This window comes from Nannospalax galili, unplaced genomic scaffold, assembly GCF_000622305.1.
Source record: "Nannospalax galili isolate Female #2095 unplaced genomic scaffold, S.galili_v1.0 scaffold818, whole genome shotgun sequence".
Classification (NCBI taxonomy): Eukaryota; Metazoa; Chordata; class Mammalia; order Rodentia; family Spalacidae; genus Nannospalax; species Nannospalax galili.
In genome coordinates this window covers 490,793-516,324 of record NW_008341874.1, presented here as the reverse complement: position 1 = coordinate 516,324, position 25,532 = coordinate 490,793, and the positions used below count along the sequence as shown (strand labels likewise).

Sequence of the window (25,532 nt, the reverse complement as noted above, 5' to 3'; positions counted from 1 at the left end):
TTTGTTTTTTTTTTTTTTTTTTTTTTTTTTTTTTTTTTTTTTTGAGACCGGATCTTCCTGTAGCCCCAGCTGGCCTGGAACTTATGTCCACCTGAGATCCACCTGCCTCTGCTTCCCCCTGCGGGGATTAAAGGTTTGTGCTACAATGCCTGACTTTTTGTATCTGTAACCCACTCTAGATTTGATTTCCTGCTAGACCCTCTAATCAGTTTCTGCATCTCAAAACATAAGTTCAGAGTATTCAAGTTACTGGTGGAGTATCCCATCCGCTAGGAACCTGCATTGAGGCAGTCAACTGAAACCAAGAACGCAAAGCTTCTTTCCACAGACCTCCTTCAGTGGTAGCTGTCCCTTGTATGGTGTGGCTGCCCTAAATGGCTCCTCTCTGGCCTTGTCATGTCCCTCAGCCTCATCGGTCTGCCACTTTGTGGTTTGGGTTTCTGGCCTCTTGGCCCTCTACTGCCTCCTGCTTCTGCTCTACTGGATCTACAGCAGCTACATCGAGGAGTCCCACAGGTATTCGAATGCCCTACTCAGGACTAGGGGACTAGGGTGGGCTGAGTCCCAGCTCTGCCACAAGGCTTGTTCTCTCTCAGAAGTTCAGTAGGGCTTTGCGTTGCCCTGGGCATCTCAGCCACAGCCACCTTCCTGATCTTAGTATCTGCCTGTATCCTTCGGTTTGGTACCAGTTCTCTCTGCAGTTCCATCACCGCCTTGAACAGAACAAATAGGTAATGGGAAAGGGAGAGCACCCTGGTGGGGACTACCTTCCCTCTTTAGGGGGCAGGTCATACGACTTCCCATTTTATCCACTCCTCTGCCCTTATCTGTAAGGGCACATCTGTTTAGGGGATGTCTCCTTTCTCACAACTGTCTCTTTGGCCTCACAGCTGCTCTGAAGCCCAGAAAATGTCATGGACACCCCCTGGAACTGCTCTGCAGTTTTACGCTAACCTACAGACCGCTGAAGTGAGGCATGGGGATTAGAGATACATTATCTGTAGCTGTAAAATGTTCTCTAGTGTACAGTGTGCCTGGTTGTAATACAGCGACAAGCTGAGTAGCTTGTTAGCCTGACTGGACAGACAGAATGGTGTGCGGGCAGAAGGACTGGATCCAAGATTACACCTCTCCTCACCTTCCTGTTCTCTCTCACAGACCTCTTCTTGGGTGAATCTGGTGTTGTGGTGTTTGATCTTGATGCTCCAGGTCATACAGTTCAAGTCTAAAGCCACCTTATATATCAGCTCACATACCCGATACTGGCCTCAGGAGAGGGCTGACTCCAAGGATGTCTCCGAGACAGATGCTCTTGTTGGGTAACTCAAGTCTCATTCCTGAATAACCAGAGTGCTTTCTGCCGTCTCCACCCAGCCTTGTCTATGCCCTCCAGGAGGGAAACATTAGAACAGGCCCCCTCCACTTTGTTTTCCTGCAGCTTTTTTTTTGGATAAAAACAATGTATTACTGTCTTCATCTTCATACTGACTTTTTTCATATTTTTATTTTATGTGTATGCATGTATTTCCTGCATGTAAGTAAGTGCACCTGTGTCGTGCCATGCCTGCAGAGGACAGAAGGGGCTGTCAGATCCCCTGGAACTGGAGTTACATACAGTTGTTAGCTGCCATGTGGGTGCTGGGATTTGAACCTGGGTCTTCTGCAAGAACAGACAGTGTTCTTAACTGCTGAGCCATCTCTCCAGCCCCTTGATATTGAGTTCTTGATGTTAAGACAAATAGATGAGAGAGAGGAAGGAATGAAGGCTTAAACAGGCATGCATCAGGCTATTTGGAAGACTAATTTATTGACTCAGTGAATCTTGGACCAGTTTTCATGACTCTGGTTATAAGGGTTTTATCCTCATGTGAGGGAATAGTATGACCAGGTCATCCTTTTTACAAGCTCCGGTAGGCACCCACAGTGTTGTCAAAGAGTTGAGTGTTGGGGAAGTGTCCAGTTTTGTCCAAAAGAAAGTAGAAGCACCGGCCTTTGACCTTCAGAGGCAACATGGCAGGAACTTCACCTCTGTGGGCCATGCAGGAAACCTGGTTCAAGGGAACAGTGAAATGGGCCCCCAAGCCAAAGGGAGCATGGGTGGTGAGCTTCACCTGCTGCCCTCCAGCAAGGAGCATGACTGAACGCACAGATCGCAGAGAGAAGACCAGACCAGCAGCAAGGACCAAGGTTCCTGTAGAAAAGAGGGGAAAGGGTCACACAAACCCTTCTAGAGCAGAGTGAGCAAAGGAAATTACAGTAACAGCCATAGGCACTTAAAATGCCAGAATTTCAGTTACTGTACCCACTAGTTTTAGTTTTTGAAGGAACTCATATTCCAGGCTGGCCTGGAGTTTGCTCTATCTGAGAGTAACCTTCAACTCCCGCTCCTCCTGCCTCTACCATCCAAATGCTAAGTTGGCATCCATGTGCCACATACACGGCTTATGGCCATTTCCATTGTCAAAGGGAGAAAATGGGTCTGTGGGTAACGCAGTGTGCTCCCGGTTGGAGTGAAGACCATGACGGTCTGGCACTGCAGGGGTAGAGCACTCTGGAACTTCGTGCTCCACGGTCCTACCGGGTAGCCCACTTACCCCCTGCTCATTGGGAGGACAGGAAGCCAGAGCCCACGCCTTACCCATCGCGCCGCAACCAACTGCTAGCCCGTAGCGCCAGAGCGCAGAGCGCAGGTCCGCCCGGCCCGGGCTGGGAGCCTTGGCATCCGGAGCTCGGCCTGGGGGGTGGTATAAGGCGGCACCCGCCAGGGAGGCCCAGAAGATACCCTGGCCTGCGCAGAACAGCCCGAGGACGGCAAAGAAGCGGCCCCGCTCGTGCTGGAAGAGTAGCACGTCCCGGGGCGGGGCCCAGCTCTGCGAGAGCCGCCGTACGGTTGGGGGCCGCAGTGTGCCCAGCAAGCCGCTGCATCGCCGCCACGGCGCCGCCATGCTCCGGACGCTGCCGCTTCCGGGGCGGGACTTCCTGTCTTGCCACGATCGTTGAGGAAAACAAGCCAGCAATGGGACGCAAGATACAATATCACTCTTTATCTTAAAAAGTAACGGGACTCGGGGGTTAAGTACACAAAGCACCTAGGTCCTTCGGGTAGTTTAGTGTCAGTTCTACAAAGTAAGCTTTGGCTTCCTGGCACCATGAGGCTCAGTCTTCCGGAAGTCTTCCAGAAGGAAGGTGAGAAGGATGCAGCAGCCCCCTCTCCGCAGTCATAGTTACAGGGTGGCCTCGGGCCGGGGCAGGAGACGACGGGAGACAACCAGACATGGTATCCAAGGGCTATTTACAAGGGGGCTTTTTCTGGGATCACTTCATAAACGCTACTTCTGGGATCTCGCCCTTGGCCTGGAGGAAAAGAAAAGGTCAGTAAGTAGAGCTAAGGGTACCCTCCCCACATGCTCTGCCCAGCCCTCCTGAACCTGCCAAAGCAAAGATCCCTGTCCTATGAATTTCCGAACCTCACCTTCAGATGAGTGAAGGCCTGAGCAGATCTCGTATAGTCCCAGTTGTTGTCCTGAAGGCACCTAGAGCCGGAGACCAGGAAAATACCAGTCTAGAATCCACCCTATACAGTCATCCAAGTTTTCCAACAATTATATACACTGTTGCACTATTTACCCAAATGAAACATTCAAAATCAAAATGTTAGCCTGAGGCAGAGGCAGGCCATTAGCAAATTCCAGGCCAGCCAGGCTTACAGAGTGCCACAGGCTAGCTAGGGCTATATAGTAAGAGCATCTCAAGAAAGAAAGAAAAAACCCCAAAACCAAACCAAAGTCCCTGGACTTGGTGGCCATGTCTTTAATCCCAGCACTTGGGGAGTAGAACCAGTCCGATCTGTGAGTTCCAGGCCAGCCTGGAGTACAAACGAAGTTTCAAGACAGACAGGACTACATAATGAGACCCAGTCTCAAAATGACAAAAGGAGGGGCTGGAGAGGTGGTCCAGCGGTTTAGAGCACTGCCTGCTCTTGGAGAGGACCTGGGTTCGATTCCCAGCACCCACATGGCAGCTATGAACTGTCGTGAACTCCAGTTCCAGGGGAATCCAAAGCCCTCTTCTGACCTCTGTGGCACTGCACGACACGGATGTGCTCACATATATGCAGGCAATACACTCATACACATAAAATAAAAATAATTAAAAAGCCAGGTGTGGTGGTAGACGCCTTTAATCCCAGCATTTGGGAGGCAGAGGGAGGTGGATCTTTTTGAGTTTGAGGCCAGCCTGATCTATATAGTGAATCCAGGACAGCTGGGGCTACAGGGAGACTCTATCTCAAAGACAAAAAAAAAAAAAAAAAAAAAAAAAAAAAGACAAAAGGACTCAGGGACATTAGGTCAGTGGTAGAGTGTTTAGCATGTGTGAGGTCCTAGGTTCAATCTCTAGTACTACCCCACAATAGAGTAAGTTTTCAATTGCACTTTCAGAATTTGTCAACAACTAATTTATACACAAGGTAAAACTTTTACAAATCTTTTTTAAAAGAACATTTTGGGGAGGCTGTAGAGTTCACTCAGCAGTTAAGAGCACTAGGCTGCTCTTGCAGAGGACCTGGGTTTGGTTCTCGGCATCCACATGATGGCTAACAACTATCTTTAACTCCAGGTCCATGGGATTTTGACACCCTCTTCTGGCTTCTTTTTGGATGATGGACACACGGTATACTTATACACACAGGCAAAACACATAAAAGTAAATTAAAATAATAAGAGTATAATTCCCACTGGGCGTAGTGGCAGAGGAAGGCAGATCTCTGTGATATCAAGGCCAGCCTGGTTTACATAGTGAGTTCCAGGCCAGCTGGGCCTACAGGGATTCCATCTCAAAAAACCAAAAAAAGAAAAAAAAAAAGATTATTTCTATCAGCCCCATCTCGGTTACTACACATGCTTGGCACTCACTTCTGAGACCACTCAAGGTTCATGCCAGACTGAGTAGAGAATGCTTGCAACATTTCCTGCTGCTCTGGGGAGAGGGTGGGCACTGGGCTGGAAGAAGGCGTGGGTGCAGGCATGGCGAAGGCTCTTTGGATTTCTTCAGGGCTGGCATTCCTCACAAATAATTCGTCATTTACGATACATAGCCTTGGGGACAAAGAACACCTTAAATGCACGTACAAATAAGCTGTCTTCTAGCACTGTTCTGTTCTCAGATACGTGGCACTGATTCTTTTAATGTCCACATAGTACCCCTCCTACTTTTAGCTGTCACCTTTTATCATTTATTTGCTCTCATGGACAAAGTATGATTATCTCCCAAACACTAAAATTACATATCTGACACCCCCCTACAACCTATGGATTGTCATCACCATTTATCTTTTACTTATCTTCACAACAAAATTAATTCTCTGAGAACTGACTTTGCTTTCCAATTACCACACACTGCTGGCCATGGAGTAGGACTGGTACCTAGTGCAATAAGCTGAGCACTTACCCTGAATTGCTGGCAGGAACAGCAATGAATGTTCTGGTGAAAGCGCGTAGAGAATCCCGAGACTTCCCATCCACTGCAATGAAAACAGAAACAATGGGCCCTTTTAGGGTCACTCATGCTTGGTGTTTACAAGTCACAGAAACCTAACTGGGCAGATAAGGATGATAATTTGATCATGAAGGAGCAGAGGTGGGATAAAGAGACAAGTCAGGGAAGACATGACAGTAATAACAGAACTTACAAGCTATAGGAAGTGAAATGACTTAGAAAGTGCTTAACCTGCCAGGCCTGGTGGCATATACCTTTAATCCCAGCAGAAGCAGGAGGCAGAGGCAGAGGCAGGTGGATCTCTGTTGAGTTCCAGGCCAGCCCCACTACAGGAAGACCCGGTCTCAAAAAGACCAAAAAAAAAAAAAAGGGTTCAATCTGAAGCCTGGCGTTAAGTTTGAAGTCACTTTACACTTTATAGTACTACTATGAGAGAGTATTGATAACCTCATCTCACAAGGTGAGTCTGAGAGGTACTGTAACTTGCCTACAGACCCATAGAGTCAAGATGGGGGTGGAAACCAAAACCTGTCTGATTCCTAAAATCTACATTGTCCTGATCCACAGGCTTTTGTCACTGCAGATAGGACAGGTGGAGAAGGTAAGGTAAACCAAGATGGTTTGCAGCAAAAGGAGGTCAGGGAAGAAAAGGGGCAAGAAGATAGCTAGGAAATGAAGAATGCTGAGAAAAGCTCTTGCTAGTGGAAGGACCATGCCACAAACCCAGGACTCAAAAGATTCTCACCTTCCTTGAAGACACCATTGACAGAAAAACACAACAATGTGCTCTGAAAGAGAAGAAAGCATCAGGTACAATGTAGGCTTGCCAACCAGAGCCTGAGCCCCCTCACCTGGTAAATACTGACTCATTACCCACCCCCAGTATCCCAGGCTCCTGTCAGGATAGAAATATGTGCTTACTGTCTGGGCACTTATGTCTACCACGAAGGAATTGACATCATGTTGAGTTTTGGGCAACTCATTGAGGAAGGCAACAACGTTGAGACGTGTGTGCTTCAACAACCGGAACCGCAGCGCTGTGAGCAGAAGGAAGAGAAACCAGGGTTGGGCACCTGTGCACTCCTGAGCTCTCGACTCCCCGCCATTCTTTGCTCACACCACACACTTACTGGGATCTTTAAGCTTCTTCACATTTCTGCTATCCTTGAAGTACTCAGCTAAGTTGCTTCTAGGGAACAGGAGGAAAAAGTGGGGGTGGTCAGAGCAGTGTAGTGTTATCTCCCGAGGAACTCTTTTGGTTCTGAGGAGGCTCTGACATGTGACGCTCACCGGGCGGGGTTCTGGGGACTGAAAGGAATGCTTAGCGAGCAACAGGCGCCATCGTGGTAAGCATCCAGAAGACCCTGCCGGTCTCCCGAGTCATAGATTGCATAGTACCTGTGGGGAAAGCAAAAGAAAGGGTAAGCTCTGCAGTGAGGGGCCCAAGGGTGAGCTGTGTACAGGATGCCCCCTTCCCAGCTCAGGGTCCTGGGACACTCACTGTTGCAGGAAGTGCAGGACCAGACTCTTTAGATTCTCTGTTCCAAAATAGCTTCCCTGGAATCAAACAAGAAATTAGCACCGAACCAGCACTTTTCCCACTGAGTTCTCCCTCTCTCCCCACTTCTGACCTTGCAGGGCGGTAACATTGTGGGGGCTTCAACATCAAAGGCAATTGGAGGGGGTAACTCATGGCCATCCTATGGAGAAGTGAAAGTTACATGTGAATCAGAAGGGCTGGATGTGTAAGGACACAGAGAAGCTACTATTGAAGGGTCAGAAGTCAACCATGAACAGGGTCCAGGAATCCTGATGTCCAACTCTGCCCACCAGCATTTTTCTAGGAGGATTATCACTCTGATCAGATTCTCACACGGATCTGTGTCCCCAAACTAATGGTCATATAAAAACATATTAGGAAGCCGGGCATGGTGGCGCACACCTTTAATCCCAGCACTCGGGAGGCAGAGGCAGGCGGATCTTTGTGAGTTCAAGGCCAGCCTGGTCTACATAGTGAGTTCCAGGCCAGCGGGAGCTATAGAGAGACCATTTCAAAAAGACCAAAAAAAAAAAAAAGGTAAGATGTTGGGAGGGAAAGGTCTCTATTAGTAGAGAATGAAAGGTGTTAAGACTTACCAGGCGTAATAACTTGGGAAATCGTTCGCGAATGGCGCTGTCAAGAACGGGACAGAAGTGAGTGACGCTTCAGAGCCATCATGCCTCCTGGGCTGCTCTAGGAGCAAATACACCAAAAACCCGAGAAACAGCCCATCCTGCTCATCACCCGATCCTCCCCAGCTTCATTTAGAGAAAAGGACCCCCATTCCCCTCCTCACCAGGGGCACCCCTTCTGGATTGCCTTGAAGGCTGACTATCTCTTACCACTGCCTGATCCCGTGTGCCACTGGAAGAGCACTCTCAGCCCAGGCTTTAAGCCCAAGAGCGTCCTTCCCCATCTTTCCCCCCTTACCTTCCACCTACTCACCTGTGTAGCCCCGGGAGGAGGGAATGGGGTGGGAGCCCAGGGGCTCCGCTGCCTCAACAGGTATCCACCAGTTCGGCCAGGTCTGGCGTTGGCCAAGACCAGAACACACCACAAGGATGGCACAGGATGTTGGGGACAGGGAGATGAGCAAGACAGGGCTCAGGAGGAGAGAACGCAAAGGAGAAAAGGGCAGGATGGGGCGAGGACAGAGGAGAGAAGGGGGAGTAAGAGAGGAAGCAGAGACAGCAAAGCAAAAGGGAAAGAACAGGCAAAGAGGCACATACAAAAAAGTAGGAGAAAGCAAGAATCTGACACAGCCGTTTCCTTCAGCTGCCCTTTCCTGGGGTCCAAGGTAGCAATGGAGAACAAGTCTTACTATGGCGGTTGCAGTCGCTGTTGGCCAGGTCTCTGTCTGCTCCCTGGGTTCCGATCTGAGCTGGGCGTGGGAGGCAAAGCAGCCATGGGGGCAGGAGACCTTTCTCAGAAGACCTGAGGATCCAGGCCCCTGCCGAGTTGGGGGGGTGAGGGTCTGTGCCCCACCTCAGTTGGCCCCCAAGTTCTCTCCTGATGGCCCCTCTGCGACTGTGCCTGTCTTAGGTTGTTCCTTCCCTGAGGAATCTTACCCGTCTCTGGCTAACCAGCCATCCTCCGGGGCCAAGCAGGGTGATGTGAGGTGTGCGAGTGAGGGGGGCAGTGCCCCTCATAGGGTCAGTTCTCTGTCTCCTTGGTAGCAGATGCCCCTGTGGCCTCCACGCCCAGCACCTGCCTTGGGATCCCCTCGCCTGCTGGCGGGGCCCCGGCTTTGGTGACATCTTAGGGAACCCAGGTTTCTTCTTCAGGGAGTGCTCAGCTCGCAGTACTGGGCAAGACAGACCCAAGAGCATGGTAGCAGCCTCCAGGTAGGACCAGGCCACAGCCTTAGGTAAGTGCATCATGAGAAGTGGGTCCCTCTTAGCACAATGGCAAGAGGGGCCATCAAAGGTCAAAGGAGGGAAGGCCTATGTCAGCAGGTCGTCCCAGTCAGAGAAGGTTTTCTCAGCCTGAGGACACCAGGCTTTTGGCTAAAGGCAACCGCATGGGTGGGGCATATGATGACACCCCTAGGTCAGAATATAAAAGGGGAGGTGCCCTTCCTGGAACAACAGGGTTGGGAGATTCTAGAAAAGGCTGTGTTCAAGAGGAAAGGAGAAGAGACAGGACCGGCAAAAGGTAGTCAGGTGAGGAGAAAGGAGAGATCTTGGGACAAAGTTGGGAGACACAGACGAGGGGAGTACGTGGTCCTCCCAAAGGACAGGTGGTTCCAGCTCAGGGCTGCATGTTCTCCTGCAGACGGGCACTGGTCAGGGTGCATTAACTCAGCCTCCCAGGGGGTGAAGGTCCCCAGGAGGGGAGACAGAGGCTACAACTGACCTGATATAGGTGGACTGGTCTCGGAAGGTATCACATATGGGGTTTCTGTCAAGCCAGAGTTCTTCCAACTTCAGCCCTTTGATCTTGTCCAACTCCCGCTCAGACTTCAGCTGTGAGGGATTGGACAAAAGGGAAGACAGATGCTGGTAAAGACAGCAGCCAGAACCCCACACTCTAGATTTTCCCAGCACTTGTGGTGCAAGCCTCATGACTTGGGTTTGAGCCCCAGAACCCATAGTGCAAGGAGAAAACCAGCCCCCAAAGTTGCCCTTTGATCTCCATGCAGCATGTGTCCACCACATTCACACACAATCAGACACAACACACACGCCAATAAATTCTTTTAAAAATTTAAAAACAAACAGCCAGGTTATCAAGCCTTACTTCGTTCCCAGAGAGGTTGAGGATCTTAAGGTTGGGTGCCTTCTGCACAATGCTGGACATGTCATCCAGCTTATATAACCTGTTGTTGCTCAAGTTCAAGGATAATAGCTGTAAGTGGGGAAGAGTTCAGAGGAGTCACCAATGAGTTGATCAGAGGTCCACCTGCCCCTTATTCCATCCTACCTGTCGCATCCTGCTTCCTCATGCCCAGAATCTGGGCCAAAGGTCTCACCTCAGGGATGTTCTCTTCAATGATTCTCAGGGCAGCCGCCATAGAGCTTCTGCGATTTAGGACAACATCAATGTTCTGGGCCACCAAATCTTCAGGAAGCAAAAAGAAAGGGAAGACTGAGAGGGCTTGCCCATGCCAAGAATCATTTTCCTGAGTGATAGCTTCCCATCTCCACCTGTCAAGACCATTGCTGTCAGCCATACCTGGGTCTGAGCGGAGGCCCTTGAGGTCAAGTGCTTGTTGGGAACCATCATATCGTTTGCTCATGATCAGCTAAAGAAGACAATCAAAGGGTTCAGTGGTTACTTAGGCTTAGGGTGGGGGAGGGAGATGTTAAAGGCTGGTTATAACAAGTTACTTGAGCTGGCATCACCTTGAGGTGCTCTACTTGTTCGGGCTTCAGTTCACTCTGTATAATATGGGGTGGAGCAGAGGAATTGATGATGATAGATATCTGGAGAGAAGACACAAAGGCAAAGTACACTCCAAGGAAGCCTAATTCCCAGAATCAAGAAATAGTCCCCCTTGTTCTGTGCATCAGCCCCAACCCAAGTGAAGCCAGGCCCTTTGCAGCTATACCCTTCTGTTTTCTCGATCCTGAATCTTATAGTTGACAGCCTTTAATGCAGAAGCAGTACTGGCATCTTCCACAAAAAACTGGGCCCGTGTGTTCTCATAGTGAAACTGGAAAAAGAAACAAGAGCAACTGACTTGAGTCCACAGGCCTTCACCCAGCTCCTTTTGCCCACCCAGGTGCCCAGCCAACTAGCTACCCAGGCCTTGCCTTACCTCAATGGGGGTGAAAGGGACACTGCACTTGCTCTGAATCATGCTTAGGAGCCAGACCTTGTCATACTTTCTGCCATAAGGAATCTGGAAGTGAGAGAAAGAGAAACAAGGGACACAATGTAGCTAAGGCTATTGCAAGTCCAATTCCATTCTCCTTTTGTACTTTCTGCCAAGTTATTTAAAGTCCAGGGGTATAGCTCAGTGGTAGAATGCATGCTTAGTATGCATGAGGCCTTAGGTAGATCCCTTGCAAAAATAAATAATAAACTTTTTCCCCCTAAAGGACCAGTTGTAGGTTTTTCACTTGAGATACATTTGGATTCCTTAAACTCCTTTCCATATACTTAAGAGTTATTATTCTTCAAAACAATCATATTTATGAGCTGAGAAACAGCTCAGTAGACGAAGGAACTTGCTATGAAAGCCTGATAACCCGAGTAAAATCCTGGGAATCCACATAAAAATGGAAAGGGAACTGATTAGACAAAGTTATCTTCTGACCTCCATAGTATACTTTGGCACTGTCCCCAACATCACACATATACAATAAACAAAAATAAAATATTCAAAATGAATAGCCAGGTGTGGTGGCACCCGCTTTTAATCCCAGCACTTAGGAGGCAGAGGCAGGCGGATCTCTGTGAGTTCAAGGCCAGCCTGGTCTACACAGTGAGTTCCAGGACAGGTGGGGCTACAGGGAGACTTTGCCTCAAAAAAGACAACAAAATATAAATAAAACTTATTAATGCTAAAAGTCCCAAGATACTGTTTATATATTACCTTTCCTCAAAGACTAGAGTCTGCAAGACCCACTCTCAGCTTAAGCCAATGAATCCACTCAGGAGTTAGTTTACCTCCTGACCACACTTACCAGATTTCCCTTCCACTAGTCTTCCTGCCTGTCCCTCTCAACTACGTTCCTAGAACCCACTCTTAGCTGTTCTAAGATAGTCATTCTAAGGGAAAGGGTGAGATCCTTGATTGCTGAATAAATAAGTATCTGAGAAGACAGAAAGGAGAGCAGGGCACCAAATACCTTCACTCTGAGCCCAGTCCCGTTTTCCCTAAATCATCTACTTTTTCCAAGGTACTCACTGTAATCTTGAACCAGTTCTTGGTGGTCCCGTCTTGGCTGGGGCCAGCCCCTCCTCTCTCTGAAGGAGCTCTGTCTCTCCGAACAGTAATATGAATTCGATCTCGGTCATGCCAAGTATCACCCCGACGGTTAGGCCGGTTGGCATAGGGGTTGCTATTGGAAAGCAGAATTAAATTTCCATAAACACTAGGAAAGGCCATCCTGCTCAGGGACAACTAGGATTATATAACAAAGCTGGTGCTGACGTGTCACTCTTCAAAGCAGGAAGAGCAAGGACAGACAATTACAGGATAATATAAGTCAGCGGGCCACTGTTCAAGCAGATCAATTAGTCACTCACTATCGTACTCGGGGACCATCCTGGGCATCACTCATTGCCACATCTCCATCATCTTCCTCAAACCGGGTAGATCGAATACCCGAACCCCCTCTTCCAGACCGACGATTCCCCTCTCCACACTTCCATCGGAAAGGCCCCCGGCCTTTCTTTCTTCTCTGAGGGAAACTAACACGGTCATCATGCTCTGGAGTTGGAAACAAGAAGACAAATTAGCAAACACTGATCCAGCTACCTGGGTATGGCAACCAGTTTCTAGTATATCGCACCACTAAAGAGACAGATGCTAACAAAGGCTACCCCCACATACATCCTCTGCCTGGTCGGGGGAAAGAGCTCTTTACAGGATGGCAGCACCAGAAAAAAGGTTTTGGAAAATTGTAGAGCACATAGCTCAGTGGTAGAGTGCTTGCCTAGCATACTCAAGGCCCTGGGTTCAATTTCTAGAATTCTAAAAAAAAGAAAAAAAAATTCCAGGTGTGCTGACACATGCTTGTAATGCCAACAGTTGGGAAGAGATTAGAAGGATCAGCACTTCAAGGTCATCCTCAGCTATATACTGAATTCAAGACTAACCTGGGCTACATGAGACCATGTCTTGAAAAAAAAAAAAAAAAAGACATGGCAGCTAACAAGAGTCTGTAACACCAGTTCCAGGGGATCTACTGCCCTCTTCTGACCTCCACAGGCATTGCATGACATGAGTGCACTTATACACACACACAGGCAATACACTCATAAATGTAAAAATAGAAATAGTAAGTAAATAAGAGGGTGCTGGAGAGATGGCTCAGCGCTCAGCACTCAAGAGCATGGTTAAGAGCACTGCTCTTGCAGAGGACCCGAGTTCGAGTCCCAGCACCCACAAGGTTGTTAACAACTGTCCTTAACTCCAGTTCCAGAGGATCCAACACATTCTTCTGGTGTTTGTGGGCATTGCATGACATCGGTGCATTTACATACATGCAAGAAAACACCCATATACATAAAGAGAAAGAAAAATGCTCATATAAATGATCTTAATTAAACTTAGTGAGAAGAAAAGGAAGGGAGATGAAAGTATGTGTGTTGGGGGGTGGAGCTAGTTTGGAAGAAAGAGTTCAGAGGGAGAGGGAAGTAATAATGGGCAAATTTAATCATAATACATTGAATATATGTATGAAACTGCAAAAAAACCTTTAAAGATTAAGTATTAAAAATAAGGAAAAATGAAGCAAAAGCTGGAACTACAGATAAACAAAATATAGAGGTATGAGAACCCCAAGAATGTAAGTGGTCACAATCAGTCCCTGAAAACTGTCACTTGGTATTTCTTTTGCCTTACACTACAAATGGTAGTCACAGAGCCAGGTGTGTTCCTAACACCCGTAGTCTCAGCATTTGGGAAGTGCAGGCCTCAATTGCATAGTAAGTTCAAAGCCATTCAGGGCTACATGAGGATCCTGTCTCAAAAACCAAAAAATTCTGGTTACAATATGGCCTATTTTAAAGGCTCCTAAAAGCAACAAACATCTCCTTGCACTCAAACTATTACTCTCAAGTTTGGGGCAAGCTTTTGTTTCTTTGAGCAGAAATGCCCTGTAACTTAGGGGCTAACTTCTAGATTCAGGGTCTGATGGCAACTCCACATAACAGTGCTCAATCAGGGTTCCTGAACTGTTTTCTTTTTTAAAAATTTATTATTTTTATTTTATGTGTATGTGTGTATTGCCTGCATGTAGGTAACTGCACCCATGCCATGCAATGCCCTCAGAGGACAGAAGAGGCTTTCGGATCCTCTGGGACTGGAGTTATGGACAGTTGTTAGCTGCCATGTGGGTTCTGGGATTCGAACCCAGGTCTTCTGCAAGAACAACCAGTGTTCTTAACTGCTGAGCTATCTCTCCAGCCCCTCCTGGACTGTTTCCTAAGAATACAGGTGGATCTCTGTGAGATGGAGACCAGCCTGGTCTACATTGCCAGTTCCAGGCCAGCTGTGGCTACAGGGAGACCCTGTCTCAAAAAGACAAACAAGCAAACTTGTAATCCCAGCACTGAGGCTGAAGCAGGAGAATCTGAAACTTCAGGGTCAATCTGTGCAATTTAGTGAGACCCAGTCTCAAAAAACAAACAAAATTTGTAGGGGACTTGTATAACATATGAAAGGTCCCGAGTTCAATCCCCAGCAATGAAATAAAATAAAAAATTTAAAGTTTGTGAGGCAAGGCAAGGTGGCATATGCTTGGAATCCCAAAACTCAGGAGGCTGAGGCAGGAAGACTGACTTTAAGGCCTGCGTGAGCTACATAGGCTGATCTAGTCTCAAAGAAAAATAAAATAATAAGGTTCACTGGGGTGAGGATGGGGTCTGGAGGCATAAAACTTGTCTCAGAATTTTCAGGTCCCGAGTTGATCCTCTGCACAGACACACACACACACTAAGGTCCAAAACATCCGAAGAAATCTTCCTAAGCCCTAGGGTCCTGTAAATAATGAATCCCACCAAGTGACCCTAGGGAGAAAGAATACGTGAACACACAAGCTCACGTTCACACAATTCCCCAGTGCCAGCCACTACGCTCCAAGCACTTGATAGAAATGACCCATTTTGACACACACACACACACACACACACACACACATTTAGGGGCTGGTCCCGTTAACCCACGCTAAGGAGGTGAACGTTGAACGCACTCACTCAGGTCTGGCACAGCAAACACAGGACTCAAACCTCAGCTGTCACGCTCTCCGAAGCACCACAATGAACGATCAAGCCGGTAGTGTTCCAACTAGGAAACTGGAGCTTAAGTCTCGTTTCGCCAAAGCAGCGAACCGGGAGCAAGCCCGACGGGTCGCATCAGAAAATAGGGCAGCAGGGCAGCCCACGAGCAGGGACTACTGACTCACAGTCAAGGAACAGTCGCGCCGCCAAACTGAACTGACAGGCACCCGTCACCCTCGGAGTTCAAAGAGATCTTGTCACTCCGCCCCCAGCCCTCCGCTCCAAGCCACACGTCCTCCACACCGGAACCCGGCGGACGACGCGCAGCCCACCCGAGCCCCGAGAGCGACCCGCGAGCACCCCGTCCCCCGCCCGCGCTCCCGGCTGCCCACGGCCGCTCGGCCCCTCGCGGCCTCTCACCCTGGGGCTGCGGCCTACGCCAGCACCGCCCACCCCGGCCCACCCCGCCCGCGGCCGGCGCGGGGACCCGCACTGACCGTTGTACGACTTCCCTTCGTCCGCCATGGCACGGCCAGGAACAGGGCCGGGCTCAGGCGCGGAACCCGACGCCACCAAACACCCGAAAGCCCAAACGCTCAAGACCGGTACTCTCCTACGACCTGCGCCACAGCATTTATCCGGTGAAGCACGTCGCGCGCCGCCGACGTCCCCAGGCTGTGGGCGGGTCCACGGGGCGGAGCGGCGCTCTCCGAGCCTGCGCACGAGCAACGTGACCGCCAGGAGGCGGGGCCAGGCCCTGCAAGGCCCGCCCACGACCGGATCTGCGGGCGCGGTGGCTTATGGGCGGGATGTCCGGCCTTCCTACTTCTCCGCTGCCGGGGCCGTGGGGAAGTTTGCGCCTGAGCCTGTGCCGGAGCTGAGCGCGGGCTGCCGCAGCCCTGAGCTCAGAGCGCACCCGGGATGAGGCCGGCACAGGAGGAATGGAGGCGGGGCCTCCGAGCGGGGTAACGGCTCCCAGAGTCCCACACCGTGGGTGGGACCAGGCCGCGCTCTGGTCGCAGCCCAGCTCTGTGCCAGCCGGGGACCTATACCCTCCCGGCTTTCTTTGCCTCCACGATGGATTATGACGAAATAGAAATTTGGAATGTAAGCGCCACAGAAGCAAGAACCCTAACTAATGCCTAGTATTTAATCCTGCAGCGCTTCAGGCTCAGTATCATGCCCACAATAGAAACCTGTATTTGTGAAATAAATGAAATCCTTTTCCCTGTAGGACCTCCACAAATTGCCCCGTCAAAAAAGCATGTCAAGGCTGTGGAGAGCACTGGTCTTTACATTCGGCCCTATCCACCAGTCATGCCTAGACAGACACCAAAGTAGCTAGCAGAGATTGGACCATAGTGCCAAGAGCATGAGCTCTTCTAGGACTTGACCTTGGTCGTGGGTGATAGGATCCGCATACCTTTTTGGACCAGGGTGGGGGCCGTGGGGGAGGGTACTAATGGACCTGGGGCAAAGACTTCAGTGTGACTAGGACTGAACAGCTTATTAACCTTCCTGGAGGGGAGGGAGGGCAGCTTCTCCAGTTTCCATTAACTGGCCTAGATTTGCTGAAGATCTTGGACGAAACTAAAAACTTCAGCAGGACCTGGGTAAAAATTCTCTTCTGTTCCTGGCAGCATGTGGAGCTCTGGATTCACTCAAAATCCAGGAGCCAGGTGTGGTGTCACACACCTTTTAATCCCATCACTCCAGAGGCAGAGACAGGTGGCTCTCTGTGAGTTCCAGGCCAGCCTGGGCTACATAGTGAGATCACCTTCCCCACAATCTCAACCTTACACCAGAAACAGAAGAATCAGGAATAAATGGTTTGCATCCGCATATGAAACTGGCCCAAACATTGCCCAAGATGGTCCTGGATGTTGCCACCAATCAGGAACCCACTCTTGGCTTCAGTTCCTCATTTTCAAAGGAAAATTCGGAGCTAATGAAGTCCTGCTACCCTTGATTACTCCTTTTCAGCAGGTAGCTGTAGGAACAGAGCCCAAAAGCCACCCTTGTCAACAGTGGGGTCCCTCAGAGGCACGAACCCATTTTTTTGGTTCAGGTATTAGGCAGTAGGCTCATTTTCTTGCTTATGAAGCCCTTCGATGCTCCCCAAACCCAGAAATGACAACATAGATGGCTAGAGAGGCTGACAGACAGTCTTGCTGTAATTGGGAGGAAATAGGCTGCAGCACATTTGGCAGACTGAGAGTCACCAGCAGCCAAAGTCAGGGTTGTGCAGGCAACTGAAGGGCTCAGAGCCACCCCACCTCACATGGTGAAGGGAGGAAGGCAGTCAAGTTCTAATCCAGATGGGAAAGTTGGTCCCTGGGACAATTTTGCTTCCTCTCCTCACTCTCAAGGCAGGGAGGGGCATCATTTCCCCTTGTTGCCAAAGCTACCTTTCTTTGGAAGAGAGGGGTAAGGGTTTATAAAAATCTCCAGGTGGAGACAACTTCCCCCACCGGCTCCCAGTTGGCCTCTGCTCCCTTACAGCCACTTCACAGCAGAGTCCAAATCCAGAAGCAGTGTTTCAAGGGCCTGAGGGCAGGACAGAGTGGCCAGAGGCAACAGTAGGGGATTAGGGGCACTGGCCATTCTTAGCAGTTCCAAGGAAATGGCCATTCTCCCCAATCACCTTGCACGGGCTCAGTGGCAGCACTGGCCACCTGCTCTCCCAGGAGGGTCTCAAACCCCCACGAAGTGCCTCAGAGTGGGGAGGGTTCAGGCAAGGAAGACCACAAAGATGATGAAGAAGACAATGAGGATAAGGAAGATTTTGATCATGAGCCATCGATTGGAGGTAACTGACTGGAAGTACTTGAGGATCTCTGAATGGGCGGCCTCAACATCCAACTGGGCTCCGAGCACGTTCTCGTCGATCCTGTCAACAGGGCCAGGAAAGGAAACAGGACACTGGATTAAAAAGAATGTTGTTGAAGTCTATTTATCGACAGAAAGATGATCATAGTATGTGGAGTAAAAGGTGTGTGTGCACAACATGATCTCTTTTGTGAATATGTATGTATAGAAAAAGTTCTCTCTATATAGACCAACTGGTGCACTCACAACACTCAGGGAAAACATACAAATAAAATTTTAAAAAAACAAACAAACATAAATTAGGCTGGGTTTGGTGGCACATGCCTTTAATCTGAGTACTTGGGAGGCATAGGTAGGCAGATCTCTGTGAGTTCCAGGCCAGCCTGGTCTAAATAGTGAGTTTAAGATCAGCTAGGGCTACATAGTGAGACCCTGCCTCAAAAATAACAGCAACAACCAACCAACCAACCAACACAGAAAAAGCCCAAAACAGGGCTGCAGAGATGGCTCAGTGGTTAAGAACACTGACTGTTCTTGAAGAAGACCCGGGTTCGAATCCCAGCACCCACAAGGCAGCTAACAACTGTCTGTAACTTCAGTTCCAGGGGATCTGACAGCCTCTTCTGTCGTCCACAGGCACTGCTCCACAGGCACTGCACAACACGGGTGCACCTACTTACATGCAGGCATGACACTCATACACATAAAATAAAAATACTAAATATATTTTTTTAAATCCAAAACAACAAAAAGATAAAATAAAACCACCCCATGATCCCACAGTCATAATTTAAAGGAAAAGAGAAAGCTCCTTTACAAGTGGCCAGCTAAAAATGAACAGACTGGCAGAAAATTATCAATGTAAAAAAATGATTCAGGCAAAGACCACTGTGCGGTTAGGAGCTGGACCGTCACATATCCTCAAAGCATCAATGCTGAGTATTCAGTCTCATAGTCCACACAAATCACAAGTACCCAGTTAAAATTTCTACTAAAGGGATAACCACATCAAGTAGTCACTGATGAAATCATCACTTCAGAATTCTTCAGCTTTAGCTGGGTGCTCACCTTTTGGTCTACATAGGGAGTTCCAGGCCAACTGTTGCTACAAGGAGACCCTGTCTCAAGAAAAGACCAAAAAGAACAAAACCAAAACCAAAAAACCCTTCAGCTTTAGGCTAATCATGAATAATGGACCAAAAAGAAAAAGTTGATGTCACACACACACAAAGGAAGACTGAAAAACCCTTATAATCAAGTTCATGTGAACTGTCTGGATGGGTTTTGTTGTTGTTGCTTACATTTATTTACTTAGTGTGTATGCATGAGGGCGTGCACATACCATAGTGCTCATGTGGAGATCTAAGGACAATCTGCGGAAGTTTTTTTTTTTCTTTTTTTTTTAACCATGTGGGTTCCAGGATTCAAACTCAGGCTTGGTGACAAGCACCCTTCCCTTACCTGGTGAGGTCCTGAGGTTTTTTTGTTTTTTTTTTTGTCTTTTTGAAACAGGGTCTCCCTCCCTGTCCAGCTGGCCTGGAACTCACTATGTAGACCAGGCTGGCCTTGAACTCACAGAGATCCATCTGCCTCTGCCTTTGGAGTGCTGCTGGGACTAAAGGCGTGTGCCAGCATGCCCTAGTACGGGTTTTTTTTTAATTCAAGAGGACAAAACCTGGGCTGGAGGGATGGCTCAGCAGTTAAGAACACTGGTTGTTCTTGCAGAAGACCTGGGTTTGAATCCTAGCACCCACACGGCAGCTAACAGCTGTCCTTAACTCCAGTCCCAAGGGATCCGACAGCCTCTTCTGACCTCGGGCATTGCATGACAAGGGTGCACTTATCTCCATGCAGGCAATACACGCATACACATAAAATTTAAAAAAAAATTTTTTTTTAAATAAAAAATTCAGGGCTGGAGAAATGGCTCAGTGGTTAAGAGCACTGACTGCCCTTGCAGAGGACCCAGGTTTGATGATTCCCAGCACCCACATGGCGGCTACGAACTGTCCTTAACTCCAGTTCCAGGAGATTCCAAAGCCCTCTTCTGACCTCCACGGCATTGCATAACACGGGTGCACTCACATACAGGCAGGCAATACACTCACACACATAAAATAAAAATAATAAATTAATTTAAAAAATTAAAACAAAACAAAACAGAGGACAAAACCTAAAAACTGCTGGGAATGGTGGCACATGCCTTTAATCGCAGCATTTGGGAGGCAGAGGTAGACAGATATCTGTGAGTTCCAGGCCAGGTGGGGCTACAGGGAGACCCTGTCTCAAAAACACCAAAAAAAAAACCCACCAAAATTTAAAAACTATGGCTGGGGCTATAATTCAGTGGTAGAAAAACGACTAACACAATGACCTGGGATTAATTCCTAGCAGGGGGTTGGGAGGCTAGGAGGTAGCTTTCATTTTTTGATAAATGTTTTAATTCTACTACCACACCCTTCTCCAGCTGCAAGTCTGAACAATGTATCTAATGACTCTTCTTCAAGGACAGAGAATTTTGTGATTAAGTAAAGGAACAAACCAGCACAGAAGTTGCCTAAGATCTAAACTTAATTGCAGATCAAGCAGCTTCAAAGACCCAGTAGGGGCTACTACCTAAGCATTCCCAGGTGTTCCTCTCCTACCACCCACACAATTCTTTTAAGTGTGTCCTTTCCACTTAATTAATAAATTCACTAACTTTGCCTCACTCCTACTTGTCTTGAAATCCTTTTCTGTGGCTCTGGAGGAGGGAGCCTCTGTCCACCAGGCTCTGAGAAGTGCTTTTCAGACTGCACCTGACAACACAGCTGCATTTCCTGCTGCTGGTGACACTGAGAGTCAACAAAGATAAGTAAGGCCTACAGAATAGACACATTAACATGAAAGCCTACTCCATCTTGAATTTCTTTCCTCCACTCCTCCCTGTCTTCCTACCTCTCTCTTTTCCTTTCTTGTAGTACTGGGGATTGAACCTAGGGCCTTGCCCATGCTAGATAAATGCTTTACCATCTAGCTATCCCCAACTCTTTCTTTTTTTTTTTTTTTTTTCTTTTTGGGACAGGGTCTCCCTGTGGCCCTAGCTGTCCTGGAACTCACTATGTAGACCAGGCTGGCCTTGAATTTACAGAGATCCACCTGCCTTTGCGTCCTGAGTGCTAGAATTAAAGGGATTAAAGACCTGTGCTACCATGCCCAGCCTTGTTTTTGTTTTTTTTTTTGAGACAGAGACTCCCTGTAGCCTTAGCTGGCCTGGAACTACATATACATAGACCAGGCTGGCCTGAACCTAATAGAGATACACCTGTCTCTGCCTCCCGAGTGCTGGGACTAAAGTGTGCGCCACCACAACTGGCCCTTTTTCTTCCTTTGTGGGTCTGGTCTCATGAAATGACTCAGGCTGGCCTCAAACTCACAGTTCTTTTACCTCAGCTTCCCGAATGACAGGACTAAGTACAAACCACAAGGCACAGCTTCCTTGTTGCACTCTGAAGCAAAATTTCTGGAGAGAGTTGTCTGTTCTTATTTCTTTCCTGTTTCTTTGGTAGTAGCAAGAATTGAAGCCATGGGCCTTATACATTCTAGGTTAGTAAGCATTCTATTACTACTACACCCTCAGCTTGGTTTTTTTTTTTTTTTTTTTTTGAGACTTGAATGTGGGTACTTAATTTCTGTGTATGGGTATGTGTGCTTGTGTGTGGTATGTGTCTGTGGTGTATGCATGTGCACCTATGTACACTCAGAGGCCAGAAGCAGCTGGGCGTCCCATTCTATTAGGCTTTGCCTTATTCCCTGGAGACAGGGTCTCTCACTGAATTCAAACCTTGCTGTTCCAACCAAGTTGGTTGTCCTAAGAGCTTCTGTGATCCACGTCTCTGACCCCCAAGGCTGGGGTTACAAGTACTTGAGGTCACGTTCGGCTTTTATGTAGGTGCTAGGGATTTGAACTTGGGTCCTTATGCTTTGTAGCAAGCACTCTTACCCACTGGGCTATCTCCCATGCCCTTCCCCAGATCTTTTAAGCTTTAAAACATCATGCTAAGTTGCCAACCATGGTCTTAAAACTTGCCTGGCCCTCAAATGGTAATTTTAAAATTTAAAATTAGCCAGATGGTGGCACATGGCATGCTAGCACTTGGGAGGGAGAGGCAGGGAGGGATTAGAAGGCCAGCCTCAGCTACAAAGAACATCTATTGAGTTCAAAGCAGCCTGGGCTACATGATATGAGAGCCTGTCTCAAACAAACAGAAAAATGCACTATTTGAAACTAAAAGTTCATCACTTGGGTAGAACAGCTGAATGAAGATGGCACTGAGGTATATGTTAGTATATACATACACACTATACAAAAACAATACACTGTAAAAAAATTTTTTTTTCTCTTATTTTCAAATGAAAATGACAGAAACAAAAAACTATTTGAGGGGCTGGAGAGATAGCTCAGCAGTTAGGAGCACTGGCTGCTTTTGCAGAGGACCCTGGGTTTGATTCCCAGCATCCATATTGCAGTTGATGTCTATAACTCCAGTTCCAGGGACTCTAAAACCCTCTTCTGATCTCCATCGGCATTGCACAACACAGACACAATGCAGGCAATACACTCATACACAGAAAATAAAAGCAATTTAAAATATGTCAGGTGTGGTGGTGCACGCCTTTAGTCCCAGCACTTGTGAGGCAGAGCCAGGCAGATCTATGAGTTTGGAGGCCAGCTTGGTCTACATAGCGAGTTCCAGGCCAGCTGGGACTACAGAGAGACCCTGCCTCAAAAAAACAACCAAAAAAGTTCAAGGCCATTCTTGGCTGCATAGGAAGTTCAAGGCCAGCCTGGGCTACAAGAAACCCCCTCTCAAAAACAAAACAAAAACCAAAAACCCAGACAGTATCAAACTGCCTTCCAGAGACTCAGCATACACCCACAGACTAGAGCAGCTCTCAGTCCTCACAGAAGCTTCTCTCTCTATGCAGTAGATGGTGCAGAGACTCAGAACTGGTCAAGTGCAGAGAATAAGTGACTGAGGAGTGCTCAGCTCTAAATGGGACATCACATCAAATACCCTCTCCTACAAGGTTCAGGAATACTGTACAAGAGGCAAGGCAGAAAGATTAAGAGCCAGAGGTCAGGAAAGATTACTTTGAAATAGTGGTGGTATACAGATGTAAACCCAGCACTGAGGAGACAGACACAGGAGGATCTCTAGTTCAGCCAGCCTAGGCTGTATAGTGAAACACACACACAAAAAGACCACGATGGATAACTGAAGAGAAACTGAGGAAGACACCTGAGGTTGACCTCTGGCCTCCACATACATGTACATGTGTTCCCACAATGGTGAACATGTACACACACACACACACACACACACACACACACATCACAAGCAAAATCAAAGAAAATCACATCTAGATATAACACAGTCAACTGCTAAAAAAAAAGTGAAGGAAAAAAAAAACTGAAAAGCAGCCAGATAAAATACACCACACACACACATACACACAGGAGAGAGGGCTCAGCCATTAAGGAGCACTAGCCGCTCTTGCAGAGGACCCAGGTTAGGTTCCCAGCACCCCCATGGGGGCTAACAACCATCCATAACTCCAGTTCAAGGGGATCTGACATCCTCTCTGGCCTCTATGAATACTGCACACATGTAGGGCACTTACATACATGCAGGCAAAATACTCACATACATCAAATAAGCAAAAAAAAAACCCACATACATATAACAATTAAATTTACCACTAACATTTCATTACAAAGCAAGAACCAAAAGGTATATAATGATTAAAGAATAAACTACAAACCCAGAATTCTGTCTAGTGAAAATAACCAAATGTGGAAGGTAAAATAAAGGCATTTTCAGATAAAAGAAACTGAAAGAAATTTTCATCATCATATCTGCAGTGTAAAAAATACTCAAGAAGTTCTTCAGGTTAAAGGGAAGTGAGACAGACGGGAATCTGCACACTGAGGCAGCACAAAGATGCCAGAAATGGAGAACATATCAGTAAACATAAAATGGTGCTTTTGTCTCCTAATTTCTCTAGAATATACTTCATTTTAAGTCAAGTCATAGTGTTCTATGGAATTTGTATAGAATCTGGTACAACAACCAAGAAAGCATGAAGGATGGAGAAGAGGACTGTGCAGTTTGTTTTCTTTTTTGCATTACTGGAGATGGGACCTAGGGCCTCATGCATGATAGGCAAGCCCTCTGCCACTAAATCACATCCCAAATCCTTTTTTATTCAGACAGAATTTCATCATGTAGCTCAGGCTGGCTTGAACTCTCAATCTTCCTACCTGAGCCTCCCAGTGCTAGGATCATATGGGTATACCACCATGTCTGTTCAACTTGTCACAGTTCATACAAAGTAACTGAGAAAAGCTAAAAATGCATATTGTAAGTTGGGTGTGGTGAACAGAGGCCAGCCTGGTCTACATATCCAGTTCCAGGTCAGCTGAGACCACAGGGAGACTTTGTCTCATTTAGATACTTTTCTTGAATAACTATATATATGTATATATATTGTTTTTTGGTCTTTTTGAGACAGGGTCTCTCTGTAGCCCCAGCTGTCCTGGAACTCACTAATGTAGACCAGGCCTGCCTTGAACTCACAGAGATCCACATGCCTCTGTCTCCCAAGTGCTGGGATTAAAGGTGTGCACCACCACACTGGGCAAATAACATTTTTTAGAACTGTGTTAATTTATTAGAATGAATTGCACTGCCAAGCTAAATAGAATGAATTATTCAAATTCAAAAACAAAAAAAAACCACAAAGCATACCGTAATCCCTAGAGCAAACGCCCCCCCAAACAAAATACAACACACACAAAAAACAATACTATATGGACCCATCTGTCTATTCTGTATTTCGACTTAATGTCTAACTCATTTTTGGATGTGTCTAATATGGAACTTATTTTTCCCTTACACTGAATATACCCCAGTGTTAACAGTATTACTTTAAGTGAAGGACAGAATATTTCTTCTTGCTCACATCTATAACCTGGAGTTAAAAACTCCACCCTTTATCTCATACTATTTAGTTCACGAAACTTTGGTCTACATAGAGAATTCCAGCTGGGGCTACAGGGAGACCCTGTCTCAAAAAGACCAAAAAAAAAAAAAAAAGGTATGAGGGGTCAGGGGTGGAAATGGCTCAGTGGTTTTAACACTTGTTGCTCTTCCAAGGGTCCTGAGTTCAGTGCACAACACCAACCTGAGACAGTTCACAACTGCCTGTAACTCCTGCTCAAGGGGATCCAACTCCCTCTTCTGTTTCCACAGGCATTCAGAGACATGGCTCTTGTGTGTGTGTGCGCGCATGCACACACACACACACACAATCTTTTTATTTTATGTGCATGTGTCTGCTTGCATTTATGTATGTGCACCATGTTTGTGCAGTGCCCATGGAGACCAGAAGAGGGTGTCAGATCCCCTGGAACTGGAGTTACAGATGGTTGTTAGCTGCCATGTAAGTGCTGGGAACTGAACCCAGGTCTTCTGTAAGTGTAGTCAGTGCTCTTAACTGCTGCTCCATCTCTCCAATCCATAAAAATAAATCTTAAGGGGCTGGAGAAATGGCTCAGTGGTTAAGAGCACTGACTGTTCTTGCAGAAGACCTGGGTTCAAATCCCACCACCCACATGGCAGCTAACAACTGTCCATAACTCCAGCTCCAGGGGATCTGACAGTGTCTTCTGTCCTCCACAGGCATTGCACTACACAGGTGCACTTACCTACATGCAGGCAATACATGCGTA

At 47.5% G+C, this 25,532-nt stretch overlaps 4 protein-coding genes across 10 annotated transcripts in view; 1 reads left to right on the top strand and 3 right to left on the bottom strand.

The window, feature by feature from the left end:
- Tmem179b (transmembrane protein 179B) overlaps positions 1 to 1,482 on the top strand; it is a 2,266-nt gene extending 784 nt beyond the window's left edge. Inside the window, exons 2-5 of one of the 4 annotated variants that reach the window (XM_029565596.1) lie at positions 329 to 516; positions 600 to 718; positions 887 to 969; positions 1,159 to 1,482. In XM_029565596.1, coding sequence (XP_029421456.1) covers positions 329 to 516; positions 600 to 718; positions 887 to 969; positions 1,159 to 1,323 — 555 coding nt within the window. In that variant the 3' untranslated portion in view covers positions 1,324 to 1,482. Of the gene's footprint in view, positions 1 to 328; positions 517 to 596; positions 732 to 886; positions 970 to 1,158 lie in introns of all 4 variants that reach the window. The other 3 variants (XM_008837501.3, XM_029565595.1, XM_008837499.3) reach the window with 3 other exon arrangements.
- Positions 1,483 to 1,782: 300 nt separating this feature from the next.
- On the bottom strand, positions 1,783 to 2,980 carry Tmem223 (transmembrane protein 223). Its single transcript, XM_008837498.3, has 2 exons — positions 2,639 to 2,980; positions 1,783 to 2,191 (listed from the first exon to the last, which is right to left on the bottom strand). The coding sequence occupies exons 1-2, from the start codon at positions 2,943 to 2,945 to the stop codon at positions 1,899 to 1,901; spliced, it is 600 nt and encodes a 199-aa protein (XP_008835720.1). The 5' UTR covers positions 2,946 to 2,980; the 3' UTR covers positions 1,783 to 1,898.
- Positions 2,981 to 3,029: 49 nt separating this feature from the next.
- Nxf1 (nuclear RNA export factor 1) lies at positions 3,030 to 15,626 on the bottom strand. 2 transcript variants are annotated; one of them, XM_029565591.1, is made up of 21 exons: positions 15,427 to 15,626; positions 12,233 to 12,416; positions 11,892 to 12,045; positions 10,797 to 10,880; positions 10,587 to 10,691; positions 10,381 to 10,461; positions 10,211 to 10,280; positions 10,008 to 10,096; positions 9,776 to 9,883; positions 9,392 to 9,516; positions 7,633 to 7,669; positions 7,128 to 7,196; positions 6,998 to 7,053; positions 6,787 to 6,894; positions 6,627 to 6,685; positions 6,418 to 6,533; positions 6,242 to 6,284; positions 5,449 to 5,521; positions 4,914 to 5,096; positions 3,473 to 3,533; positions 3,030 to 3,354 (listed from the first exon to the last, which is right to left on the bottom strand). In XM_029565591.1, exons 1-21 carry the CDS (start codon positions 15,452 to 15,454, stop codon positions 3,316 to 3,318), a joined length of 1,872 nt encoding a protein of 623 aa, XP_029421451.1. In that variant the 5' UTR covers positions 15,455 to 15,626; the 3' UTR covers positions 3,030 to 3,315. The 2 variants fall into 2 exon arrangements, with proteins under 2 accessions (XP_029421451.1, XP_008835719.1); XM_008837497.2 differs by having other exon boundaries at positions 9,392 to 9,501; positions 15,427 to 15,625.
- A 1,452-nt stretch (positions 15,627 to 17,078) lies between these two features.
- Positions 17,079 to 25,532, bottom strand: part of Stx5 (syntaxin 5) — a 20,791-nt gene continuing 12,337 nt past the window's right edge. For all 3 annotated transcript variants that reach the window (XM_008837494.3, XM_008837495.3, XM_008837496.3), the window contains exon 11: positions 17,079 to 17,819. In XM_008837494.3, coding sequence (XP_008835716.1) covers positions 17,660 to 17,819 — 160 coding nt within the window. In that variant the 3' untranslated portion in view covers positions 17,079 to 17,659. The remainder of the gene's footprint in view (positions 17,820 to 25,532) is intronic.